The sequence below is a fragment of the Glossina fuscipes genome, unplaced genomic scaffold (genome assembly GCF_014805625.2).
Source record: "Glossina fuscipes isolate IAEA_lab_2018 unplaced genomic scaffold, Yale_Gfus_2 1, whole genome shotgun sequence".
Classification (NCBI taxonomy): Eukaryota; Metazoa; Arthropoda; class Insecta; order Diptera; family Glossinidae; genus Glossina; species Glossina fuscipes.
In genome coordinates this window covers 14430823-14444980 of record NW_023998415.1, presented here as the reverse complement: position 1 = coordinate 14444980, position 14158 = coordinate 14430823, and the positions used below count along the sequence as shown (strand labels likewise).

At 33.5% G+C, this 14158-nt stretch overlaps 1 protein-coding gene across 1 annotated transcript; it reads left to right on the top strand.

Moving 5' to 3' along the window:
• The first annotated feature begins 1431 nt into the window (after positions 1-1431).
• LOC119632424 (protein commissureless 2-like) lies at positions 1432-2019 on the top strand. The gene is made up of 2 exons (XM_038025317.1): positions 1432-1462; positions 1574-2019. Exons 1-2 carry the CDS (start codon positions 1432-1434, stop codon positions 2017-2019), a joined length of 477 nt encoding a protein of 158 aa, XP_037881245.1.
• The last annotated feature ends 12139 nt before the right edge of the window (positions 2020-14158 follow it).

The following is a 14158-nucleotide window of genomic DNA, read 5'->3' as shown; positions in this document are numbered from 1 at the left end:
TAATTCTAGCGTTTAAGAGAATTAATGTTTGCGGGGGAACGAAAGCTTATTAACTAAGTCATGGATTATTTCATTTCAAATTTTTTAATTTTTGACAATACCATCGATAGATAAGAAAAGGATGGATGAATATACACGAATATAATTAAATCGGCTCAACATATCACATTATTATTACTGAAAATATCCCGGACTTTCTGGCATTTCTGATGCACATTTATTTCTGTTTTCCAACATTTCTTATTCCACTGTACTCGGGACTTAAAGCCTAACTTTTCTTTGCTGAGATTACGCAAAACAAAATAGAAAATTAAAAGTCCATTAAAGTTTTCGACAAATCTAGTTTCGATATTGTTCTGATTCGCGCACAAAAACTCTCGCATTTGCTTGGAAAAAAAAAGTGACATAAGTAGCTGAGTATGTAAAGGATTGCGACTAACATGGTCACGGGTTCAAATCCGCATACATAGGCGAGCACATGATCTGGTCAGCCTTTAAATTCATGCCTTGTAAATATATTTACACAGTGTACATTATGATATAAATAAAATAAATAAAAAGAGAAAAAAAAAGAAAAAGACACAAAACTATTACAAGAACAATTTATGATATGTGGCAGTGATATACGCAGTCAAAACCTTGCGGTAGTTAAGTGAAAAGTTATCTGTGGACTTTTATTGGGACATAATTAACAAAAAGTTTTATGATTGTATTCAAGCGTGTTTGCTTGCGAATGCTTACATTCTGGGGATGTAATTTATTATTTTGGTCCTTGGTATTTGAGCTCAATAGAATCTTAGAATTTATATATAATAATAATAAACTTGTTGCCACTTGTTCCTATTACAAGCTGAGATTTTAAAAATATTTTTCATTGTTCTAAGCTCAAATCGAAACAACACAAACATCATAAGCATCATAAGATTTATTAAATATTGATAAGAATTTGTATAGAATTTGCGTTGAAAGCAAAATGAAAATTGAAACAAATGCACGTTGGAAACGTATGTAAAAGTAAACAGATACCTAAAATATATGTATATAGGATGACAAAAAGGTGTATTAGAACTTTGAATAAATTCTAAAAATAAATTATTCAACGAATACTCATTCACTGCATAGCAATCGAAATCCAGTGTATGTACAGAATTTATTGTTCATCTGCAGTCTTATAGATTTTGCGTCTAAAGCCACTTTTTGAGCTTAGATACTGTATTATAGGGGAACATTCATTTGGGTTCGAACGCTTTTTCAGTTTTGCCAGCTTTCAGCAAAATGCAATCACAGCTTTTTGCATGACATCTATGATTGAAAATGTCGCTCGCGTTTTTTGTTTTCCTTTTTTTTTTTTCTTTTTTTTTTTTTTTTTCTTTCCAATATTTTTAAAAAGATTAAAGAATAAAGACCAACAACGCATACAGTTGGGAAAACATGTTGAAGATTTTATGTGAACGACAGGACAGTATTTTAAATAAATATGAAAATGTTACAAGTAAATGTGAAAATGTGAAAATTTGAAAAAAAAAGTAAATTTTTTTTTCTTTTTTTCTTTTTGTTTTTTTTAATTCTCCAGATCGCTCCACTGTGACGTTTAGTTCTTCTTCCTTGGATATAGAATCACCTAAAACGAATACCGAATATGATGATCCTGTACCTGAATATACTCTCGTCTCCGGTCTACCTTCGTATGAGGCTGCTTTGAAATTGCTACAAAAATCGCCGAAAAATTCGTGTCTATTAGTACAGCATCCAAGTGTATTTCACATTTTCAATAGACATGAGAAAACTCATAATGAAATCACTGATTCTATGATAACTTCAAACGAGGTTAATATGCCCTTATTAACGGAATCGCAAACAATCGCAACGAACAATCAGGCAACAGATGGAATCGTCCACGTACAGTCCAGCGAAAAATCGCTCCAGTCTCAGCCAGTTGTAATATTGCATACAGTAGCCTCCGATAAAGCTATTTATAAGGATAAATCTAAAAGTGTGCAGAAGTGCGACAAGTCTTAATTCCGCGCATGCGGACGAGCGCATGGGAAGAATAAATACTTTCCGTACAAATATTTGTATGTAAAACTGTGATATTGAAGTAAACTCCTCCTCTCTTCTTTATATTCCTTAAGTAGTATTATTTATAAGTTAAATGCCAAAATTCGGGAATATTTAAGAGTTTGATTTTTATTATTATTTTTCCTTTCGGGCATAATTATTATATTATAATGTGAAAGAACTGCATTTAATAATCTAATAATAATATTAATGATGATATATATATATATATATATCTCCATGTTGATTATCTGCTTAAGAATGGATTTGATAGAGATCATAAAGAAGCAAAAATAAAACCCTAATGTATATGAATATATAATAATAATGTACGTAATGTATAATAATTTTAAAAATAGTACTGTAAATTTTGAAATAAAAAATTCCATTTAATGACAAAAAAAATTGAAAGAAAATTTTACATATTTTTTAAAAAGGAATTTTTTGTAATCAATAAAGATAAGTACCGACAATAATGTGCATCAAAGACTTTAAGCATTTCCCTCTGCATATCCGTCGATCGGTCATGACATGACGGCCATCTACTGTTGGTGCTGATGCTGCCAAATTTAATATTCGATACTCGGTAAAGTAAATGGTTTCAAAAAATAACAAAAAAAGCGACGATTCCATAAAAAGGCTTAATATAAAAAAAAAGAAAAGAAAGCAAAAAAAAGGTTAATGCAGCAACGGCTTAATTTATTTGAAACTAGACTGATTTAAAATTTCAAGCGCAATTTTAATAAGAACCTTCACTAAGCTTATGCAATACAATACGCGATTGTTGACTTGTATCAAAACCGCAATTAACCATAAGAAGAAGAGGCATTTTGGAATTACCGAGACGATGTTCGCTTTGAGGGGAATATCGTTTTTTTTTTCTTTTTCGATACATAAAATGCCGACTAGTTTAACAATTACAAGTTAGAACAATGAGAATAGGATTCCATGTTTTCTGACCACGCTTTTCACGCTACCACCACGAAGAAAATGGAAATTATCCAGCGCTTTCGGATCGGAACTAAAGTCAAAATATATAAAAATAGATTGTAAGTGAATGATGAAGATATTAGTGAGCCTAATGATCAGTGCTTAATCAATGCTAGTTTAACATCATGCGTGTTACCTCAATCTTCAATCTATACATCTCTTATAGCTTCATAAGCATAAAATTACATTACAATCTTAAATTATTCTATTAATTCGAGAGCTATTGACAATCGTCGTGTCTGATAACTGTAACCAAACGTAATTAAGATATTTGCAACTTATTTATATTCTGGATTTTAGCACACGTTCATTTGTGAAAGTCAATATAGAAACGAGTCCGTGCATAACAGTTTGTGGTTTTATTACGTCTTGCAAAATTCTAATTGGAAATTAATGGACATAAAAAAAAATTTGAAAAAAACTCAATATACATGGTTGCATAGTAGTCTAAAGTTAACCATCGTCACTGTAATTATTAATAAGTTTAAAGTGTTTTTGTGCTGCTATTTATTAAATGTAAAATGCATATAGTTATTAAATAATTCATGTGTCGCAGTTGCAATAATTTGATATAAATTGCTAGACAATGACCGTGACAATTAGATAGTCGGCTCTATCGGCTTTATCGAAATCGTAACAATTGAAATCCTATTAGATCAATTGCACATAGCTTTTAACTAATTATGTCTTTCAACCATAAACCGCTAACGTGTATACTTTAACAGGAATAACAATTATGTTTAACCTCTTTTTCATTTCCACATTTTATTTAATTATACGACAATGATAGCATCACATATATTGTTAATTGCATTGCTTTTTAAATTGGATTGGAAGGTATGAAGGTAGAGGATACACTGCTGCCTTAGCCTACGATGCCCGCTTACGCTACGTGTTAATCTAATAAGTGATAACCGGTAGTGATCCAATCATTGAATCATTTCCGGACTTCTTCAGCATTCCGGACTTCGAAACTGCCGTGTGCCAGCCAAGCCACACTGCATCGAGCTGAACAAGTAGTAATCAGAAGATACTATGTCTGCGGAGTACGCTGGGTGCGCTAGCACTTTCCATTTGAGCTGCAACAATGTATCATTGACGTGTGGGCAAGCGTTGCACGACAATTCTGTTATGTAAGAATAGATCGATCGTTCAATTTGTTCAATTGAAGTCGATGGACATCTGTAGTACCAATTTCGTTTGGTTTTAAAGAGCTGATCCCACCGTATGTACAACAAAACTGTATGGCCGTGGATGTGGACCAACTTATGACTTTTTGCGCTTGCAGAGAAATCTTCTTTTTTGCCTGGCAAACAACGCTATCGCAACGTTGCCACAGTTCGGCATATGGCATTTTTGGTGAATTAGTATGGTAGTAATTTTCCCTACTTTTGGATCTTTTTCATTGCATCTGAAATTGTTGCTTCATCAACTAAGCTAAGCTGTTCGAAAGTTTTTTAAGAGTTTGAGCTCGGTTTTCGTCCAATAAGTCTTGCGATTCATTGGCTTCGACCTTTTTTGTTTCTCCCGGTCGTTCGTCATCATTGACGGCAGAATCACCAAGTTTATGCCCGTCGGGATTAAACTCGACAATTGTGATATGATGGAGCAATATCAGCATAAGTTTCTGAAAGTGTTTGATGGACTTTAGCAGCAGATTTCTTGACATAGTTATTCAACAACAAAAATAATGAATGTCGGAAATTGCAATTTTGAACGTACGATGGTTAGCGTCTGCATACGCTGAATAACTCACTAATACAAAAAGGAAAACTGTTATTTTATGTGAAGAAAACTCCAAATCGTTGAATTTAATCGTCGCTAGCATTGGTACTTTGCAATACTTTGTCATTGTTATCAATAGATGCCGCTGATCAAAATATATGCAATCACCTTTTATATTATATCATGGTTAGAAAATATATATCACATACAATTATATATACAATTATATAGACTTTCAAAGTTAAAAAGCGGTTGATAGGATTCTCAAACTCTCTCTCTCTCTCTCTTTCTCTTTTTAAATCATTCAATAGTAGGAAAAAACTGAAAGGATACGTTCTTTTCCCTTCACCCATGTATACAATATAAATAACGATTAGGTGTTGTTTCAGTAACAGGTAAGAATGCAATTATTTAAAACCTTTTCGTATCATCGTTTTTAAAATAATTGTGCGACACATCTGTTTTTTGCAAATTTGCAAGCAATATTCGCAAATGCACATATGTTCTTGGAAAATGTTACGCAAGTATATGGCGTATGAGAGGGCAATTAAAAAAAAAACAAAAAAAAAAAAAGAAAAGTTGGCTACAGAATTCTGTGTGAGTGTGTATAATATTACATATATATATATATATATATATATGTATATATGTGAAGCGTCTGAAAAATTCGCTCTGTTGTAAGTCGCTTTACAAAAAGCCTTATTCAAATAATTTGGAAATAATTTTAAAAACCGTTTCATCGCTTCTTAGTCTATATACTTTTCGAAAAAAAAAAAGAAGAAAAATAAAAGTACCGTTCGTCAGTTTCAAATTCGCTAGCGACTCGCCTACTAACTGTTTAACTATAAACATTATTTAATTGGCAAATATCTACGAAACTTTTTTTTAAAATTAACATAGCGTCTTACGTGTATAGCGGATGATGTATGTATCGTTAATTTTGGCTATGGTAGACTCTTTGTAGCAATAAATTCTTGTTACGTGTTTTTAATAACTTAAAAAGCTGGATTTAGTTTTTTCTTTAGACTTGTATACTGTATTTTTATTCAGAGTTCTTGTAATCATTTCGTTGATTTTTTAATATCATCCAGTTATCAATTCACTTACAAGTCCAACTGAGAACCACTTCTTACTTAAGACAACAATGTGTGCTACGCATAATGCACCATTTGGTTCGCTCTGAGAGAGTATAACTGAATTGAATTTTTATATGAAATGAAAATAGTATTGCGAACGATGACCCTTTTATGGCTTCTCCCTGTTACCTGTTAATATAATTGCAAACCGTATCATTACATAATATTTATGTCATAATTTATGAAAAATTTTTTAAATATTGTGTACACATTTGACACCTGATGCTGTTGCATTGACTGTTGCAATTGCTTGCTTGCTTGCTTGCTTGCTTTTAAACAACTTACGAGAGATTAATTTATTAAATTTTATCGAAGTTCGAGAAGTTGAAAATATATATGATGTGTTGTAAAGAGGATTTCTGGCAAATGGATTAACTCTTAACTTAATTCAATGGGAATTAGTTTGCTGGACGCAACGTTTTGTGAAGGCATGCATATCACGCCAAAATAGACGGCATTGCTGCCCCACCTATTACTTGCAACTTTCTTTGCTTGATGAACTAATTGATTGACTTACGTTGAATTCATGAACATCTCAGTTGAACTATTACGCAATTGTTCCTCTTGCCAAATGAATTCAGTAAAAGATAGGCATTGACCAGATATCGCTTTTAAAAGAGAAAAGAAGAAATAACAAAATGCAGCAATAGAATTGCAAACAAGCCAACACCAACAACAATAAGTTGTTAAAACTTTTAGAATCCCTTCATTTTTTTTATTAAGACACGGTAGAATTAGAAAAGAAAGTAATAAACTTTGTCTTAAATGAAGACAATATGTAATAGCCGTTAACCGGTTTTTTTGGCGTGGACTGAACAAGAATTTGCAGAAAACGTATTGAACTTAAGCGACATTGCATAACAATATGCGAATAGTTTTCTTCTTCTTCTTCTTTTTTTTTTTTGTTTTTTCTTTTGATTGTAAAATTATTTTATTATTTTCGTCTTGTAAAATATTTGATTTATTTTGGGGAGAAAAAAGCCGCTTTAAGATATGGTAGACGCTAAAGTAAGAATGCCTGCAGACAGCAAATAGAAGAAAGTCTAACAAACGTTGACCATAATTAGGTGCAGTAGATCCTCCTATAACATGTATTCATCTAACTACGCCAAAAAAGACTTGTATGATACGGGGCAGAATGCATGCATTTAGTTGACTTTAATTCCAATAACTAATATAACGGTAAAGTTCATAAAAGACAAATGTAAAATAGATATATTAGTTTGGGGAAAAAGAAATCCATTATTTTTATATGAATTTCAGGACTTTATTTAACAAGCTTCGGATTGTCCGATTTGGGTCAAATATGCACCATTTTGTTGTATGATTTGTTGCCTTTGTAAAGGTAACTTCAAAATGCCTCTCTCATAGAAGTCCTGGTCTCTATTTGCAAAAAACTCTAGTAGTCGATTTTCACAATCCTCCCTAGATTCCAATTTTTTATCATTAAAGAAATTTTGCAATGCAAGAAAAAGATGATAATCGCTTGGTGCCAAGTCCGGACTGCATGGCGGATGCATTAAAACTTCCCAACCAAGCTCCCGAAGTTTCTGGCGAGTCACTGTAGATGTGTGTGGCCTAGCGTTGTCCTGGTGGAACACGACACCTCTCCTGTTGGCCAATTCTGGCCGTTTCAGGTCAATCTTCAAACGGTCCAGTTGTTGGCAGTAGAAATCAGAATTTAGCGTTTGGCCATATGGAAGCAACTCATAATAAATAATCCCCTTCCAGTCCCACCAAATGCATAGCAAAACCTTCCTGGCCGTTTGAGGTGCTTCACCGCTCTTTGACCACGATCGTTTTCGCACAGCGTTATCGTATGTAATCCATTTCTCATCTCCAGTCACCATCCGTTTAAGAAATGGGTCTATCTCATTCCGTTTGGCCAAGGCTTCGCAGATGGAAATTCGATCCATCATGTTTTTTTCTGTTAATTGGTGTGGCACCCAAACATCGAGCTTCTTTTTGAATTCAGCTTTGTGTAAATGGTTTAAAACTGTTTTATGGTCGATTTTTAGCTCCTGGCCGATGTTACGACTGCTAACATGCCGGTCAACTTCGATCATTTCTCCGATTTTATCGACATTTTCGACGACCGGCCTACCTATGCGAGGTGCATCTTTAACATCAAATCTACGAAACCAAAATTGCACATAATTGGCTGTTACAGTATCGGAACCATAAACACCATTCACAATTTTAGCCGCCTGGCTTGCATTTTCGCCTTTGTCAAAGAAAAACTGTAAAATGTATCGAATTTTCTCTTCCATTTTTAACACGCTGTAACTCACAACTGAATGCACCAAACAAAAAACAGCAAAAGAATTTTTTTCACTGCGAAATGTACAGTATGTAAATGTACAGTATCGGAAATTGTTTGATCGATACTTTACGAGAAATCTATCAGTGCAGCCATCTACCGAAAAAATAATGGATTTCTTTTTCCCCAAACTAATATATATGTTGATAAATGTTTAGAAGTTTGTATTTATTATGAAAAAAAAAAAAAAAAATTTCATCAAAGTGACTACTACAACACCAAATTATATAACACGAAACGGGCTTACCGTGTTATAGGCCGATTTATTGTAATTCGGAATATAACAGATAAGGGTAGACTTTCCTTTTCCAGCCTTGCCTAGTCCGGCAGAATTCTTTAAATTGAGTAAATGTGGCTTCAAAAAGTTGTCCGCGTGAAATATTGATTTAGTTTTTCGATCGGAAAAAATCCAGAAAGCCGAGAAACACTGCAATGGTGACACAACGGTTTCATTAAAAGAATGGGGAAAAATCACAACTCAACATATCAAATATTAAGCAAATCAGTTTAAATTATAAGAGAAATGTAATTGAAATTTTTTTGAATTTACGGCACCAAACAACTGGTTGGCGGGAAAATGTTGCCTTAAGTTAGTATCTGCAGGAAATTCGAATTATTAGATCAATGCAAGCAGGTGCAGGTATAAGCATTGGATGGAGTCTTATTATTTAGCATACCTAGCGTGGGATATAAGAGAATTATTTTTAAGGTCAGAGTAAATGAAGTGAAATGAGGATAAGAAGCGTCTTAGCGGGTTGCTCCCCAAAAAATCATGTGACAAATTAGGATGTAAAGTTACAAATTTTCGGATCCGCGGTAATGGGTTTTCAGATTTCAGTCTCAAAGAAGATTATCGATGTGATCAATAGTCCATATTAGAGAGTAGTCTACGTCCCCAGTTCCTTCGACTGCTGCCAAGCATCTTCAAATTCAAACGTTTTCTTTAAAATACATCAGACCGAACTTTCTCGCTAACTAAAACAATATCGAATATAATATTATGGGGAGAGGCTCATTTAGCTCGGACAAAAACCAAAAAGTGTTTAAAAAGAGTAATAAAATTTTTAATGAGAATTTATTTTTTTATATTTATTATACGTACATCATAGGAAAGCAAAATTTTTGCGAAATTTTCGTTATACGTGTCACTATGCAAAAATGTTACTAAGTTTTATGAAAGTTTTATTTAAATATTTGCATGTATGCATGTATGTATATATTTTTAAACTTTGTATTTTATTATTACGATGGTTTATTTTCGCTTTCTTTAGTTATGCATTTTCTGTGTCTGCTTACTGTTTAACTTTGCATCATAAAATTTGCTTAAATAAAGTATTATATACTAAATTATTTCCGTTTAAATTTAAAACATTTCAAACAGTTATTTGTTAATTATGTATTTTAGCATAGGGATTTGCCTTTGATAGCGAAGACTTATTCACAAGATGAAGAAAATTCTCATGGACTGCTTGTATTTTTGTATATTTAATAATAAATTCGAGTTCGAAGAGCACGTTCAATACCAATGCGATTTTTTTTTTTTATCACATTTAATCTCTGAAAGTGATTAAACATAAAAACAAAGAAACTATTACGCATCCAAACAAGCATCCAAACAATTTGAATTTATCTTGTTTTAAATAAAATTATATATAATATCGTTAGAGCGGAAAAATATCATTGAAAATTTTTGTTGAAATTACTTTACTCTGCGTCACTTGATTATTCACTATGAAATATTTGTACCATTAGTATCGCTTAAATCATTTGATAACCTTTCATTATCAATTACAACAGAGCGCAGCAACATTTGTTTCTAAAAAAACACTTTGGGATATTCATAAACACATATATGTCTATAATATCGCGTTGATTCATTCAGTCAAAGCCGCTTATTACATTTTTATCATATTAACGCTGAAACTAACTGTTCATAGATCTCGCTCGTTGGCAAGTAAAAGAAAATCGCCAAATTTTTTTGCTAATTATAGGCACCTCAGTCAAATGATTTAAAGCAAATTACTTACGTTAAGTATACGGGCCAATGAAACATAAGGTAGATGTTTCAGATTTGTCCTTTCATTGGTGACATACATAGAAATTGATCTCGCTATACCCTATAAATGCCTCATTGTTGAGCTACCGAACGAATGTTCGGTCGTTAACATTCCGAAACAAAGCATATATTTAGCCTTAAGGGATGGCTAGAAAATGGTCTTGATCTGATCTTAGAAGGTCACATCTGTATTTGTCAACTTTCAACATGTCGAAATGGTTAGGCCGTACGAAAACAAGCCTGAGAAGGGATTTGCCAATTACAAAATATATAGCGAATCGTAAGATTCGGTCCACAATTTCAAATTGGAGAAATCGATTTCTTCGGGGTTCATTGATATGTTGCGATAGTACGACAAAAGCGAACTCCTGGTATGTGTTCAGATTTAGCTTTTCCTCTTCATTGATTGAGTATCGGAGATGGAACGAGTTTAGAATTAATATCCAAGTAATTTGGATGGTAGTGATCTTGTCGAGCTTTTTCGTCAATTTTCTCTCTTATTCAATCTTTACCCATAGCGTCGTCCGTAGTTAAACAAGCTGAAGCTCCGGAACTAGGTTGCTAGGTCTACTTACTTACTATCTATCTCTTATATTATCTTCTGTGGCCGATATATTATATATTACACATACCGTCTGTGTAAGTGAAGAAAAAGATCACAAGGACATTGGGAAATTGGTTTATGTTTCCATATCAAGTAAAGCATTCGTTCTGTATGCTAGCTAAAGAAATGTTAAGACAGGTGAGGCGAAATTTCATCCCGTAATTTTCTTTTTAATTCTAAACTTTTAAATGTTTTCCTATTTTGTACCGATAAAGGGACAGCTATTTGTCATATTGATTTGAACTTGTGCCATAAAATAATAAATGCGAGTTCTTCGAATTAATATAAAAATACGTAAAAATATTAAATTGGGCTGTACTCGAATCCCTTATACAATCTTGTTTATTTAAATGAAAAAAAAAAAATCGGTAAAACTACATATCGATATTTGGTAAAATTGGGAGAAAGATTTTGAGGTGATTTCTATTCCATTTTTCTCTTCTAAGATCACCCTTAGAAGATTTTACGCAAAAATTTTTATTATTGTGTCTTTTGTAGTTTACAAATAATGAGCAAAGCACTTAAAGTGCAAAGTTTTTTTGCACTGAAGGTGTGTCTTTCGGTCGATTTGCACAACTAGCGTTCACCAAATTCTAATGTTTTTCTTAGGCTTATGATGAACATACATACAAACGGAAGGACACACATGCCTACATCGTGTCTGAATTTGAGCATCTTTCACGATCTTTGCTTGATCGTAGCAGATTTTTCTTTAATAGGTTGAGGGGGATTATTTGATTTAAAACATGAGGGCGAAACGATGATTGTAAAGCCATAATCGCGCATTTATGAAGAAACGTCTCTAATGTCTAAAATAAATTTTCAGAGATCATACATTTGATAAACGTAAGACTAATATATCGAGTCCATTTTACGCAAATCGAAAAAAGATTTTAGAATCAATGCAAGTGAAAAATCTTCTCCCATATGTTTTGATCGCATTACATGCAAACGTCTTTCTTTTCTTTACAGAAATTTCCAAGACGATGGCAAATAGTTCTTGTCTTTCAATTTGTTCTTCTTATTATTTACTCAGTTATAACGTTGGTCTAGGCTGCATCTCATACCAAATGATCAATGCTCTGTCTCATTGAAGTAAAAAAAAAATTACTGGACCTATATAGTACGGTATTTTTGACTGGCTATATACCCTACATGTGGAAACTGGCAGCAGTTGTTCCAATTTCAAAGTCAAAAAATGTGTCTATCGCATCGGACTATTGCTCAATCTCTGCTATATCTGGCCTCTCAAAAGTATTAGAAAAGATTATGGGATCTAGATTATCTTGGTGTCTTGAATCCAAGAATCTGATTACAAAGGAAAAAGTTGGTTTTACAACTAAAGCAATCTCTGAACGGAATCATGTAATGATTCTCTCAATTGTTTTCGAAAAAGCATTTGACAGAGTTGATCTTCATGTTATTTAAAGCCTCATGAAATCGACGAATGTTGGATCCAAAGCCTTTAACTATATCAAATCATTCATTTCGCATCGGCGGTCTTTAGTTAGAGGTAACAATCATCTCTCTGATTCGTTTCCGCTAATGAATGGCATTCCATAAGGATCTCGTCTTTCTGTCAATGAAATTAGCAAAATTCTTTGCGTGTACGGAGACCCGGACACTGTCTCTACACGGACGATCTGCAGATTTGAACAAAAAAAAAAAAAACAAAATAGCACGAAGGCAATCAACATGCTCGAATCTAATGCACGAGAGATCTGCACATGGGCAAACTCGTCTATATAAAAATCAAAAAAATGCACATTTGTCGAAAGCAGACATGTGATGCAGAAAATCGACTGATGTATATTAACGACTTACCCACACAAAATGTGCAAATGTGCTCCATATTCTCGGGCTCACGTTTCCCAACAAATAGATAACACACTGTCTTCGGTTAAAAGATTCCATTTTAACAAAGGTGAATTTCATACAATATGTTGCTTGGAGAAGCCATGCACACAATAACACTATTGCTTATCTTACCAAAATGCTTCTTTTAAGCCAGATTAACTATGCTTTGCTAATTTGTGGCAATAACTGCAAATCTAAGATCAACACCTTCAAACCGGTCTATCACCAATTCCTTAGAGCAAGGTGCTAAGCTTTTTGGACGACGCCCATCAACAATAATATAATTAAAATTGATCTCCCAGCTTTAGAAAGTAGCCTGCATGAGTTAAAAGCTAAGATAGTCCTCAAGCTTCTTAATTCAAACAAATCTATTCTCCGAAAAGACGTGAGGAAGAAAATTCGAAAGTCACCATCCACAACTGACTATTGTTTGTCGTCGCAAAGGAATTGAATATTTCCCAACAATTTTTCCGCTATTTTGGTCTTAAACCCTCATGGGTTTTGAAAGACTATTCGTTTGATATTTCGCTGCCTGTGCACAAGAAAAAAGATACTTCAAGTTACTTCTTCAGCAATCTAATAGCTGAAAAAACCCAAGTGCTGGAGAGTAACGGTTGAAATCTTTTATACATAGATGGCTCAAGATCTTCCGAACCAGCACCTGCTTGTGCCGTGGTAGATGCTTCAGGACAGGTACCTCTCAATCACATATTTCACGAAAGTACTTCAACTTTCCCGACTGAAGCGAGAGCTGTCCTTTACGCTGCGAGCCTTTCCCATTAAGACAAACTCAAAACCGTCATTGTTGCTAACAGTTTGCCTGTATTAAAAGCTATACGGAATCCTTCGACTTCGAGATGGAGGACAATAAACAAATTGAGGAATGATATTACAACACCTGGCGAAAAAATTAGTATACTATGGGTATCAAGTCATTTTGGTTTATTGGGAAATGAGCAAGCTGATCGAGTGGAGAAATATGCTGCTTCTGCAATCTCTAATTATGGTTGATAGTATGGAAAAGTTGGATCTTCAAAGATACATTGGAAGAAAAGTTAAGGAGAATATTATAGAAGTAAATCTACAATGCCATCATCAGCACAATGCTTCTATTAACCCTCAATTAATTCCTCCTTTATATCCAATAAATGTTGAGGAAATCAAGATCCAAATATTTACGAGTATTCGCCTTGGTCATGCAATTGCAACTTACCAATGGACCTTAAAGAAGTCTGCCTCCCCAATCTGCAATTGTGAACAAATTCTCACTATAAAGCACATTCCCTGTGACTGCCTTAACTTTACCTTGGCTAGAAGTATTGGATTTGGAACGATTAATCCTATGGACATTCTAAAATCGGAACAGAATATTAATACAATATATTACTTTATCAAAACTACTAGGCTCAATA

What these genes read in the sequence shown, in the direction of transcription:
- LOC119632424 (XM_038025317.1), top strand. Translation starts at nt 1,432, where the DNA reads ATGTTGAAGATTTTATGTGAACGACAGGACA. An exon ending in TTTATGTGAACGACAGGACA is followed by an intron (nt 1,463 to 1,573) that starts GTATTTTAAATA and finishes TTAATTCTCCAG; the next exon opens with ATCGCTCCACTGTGACGTTT.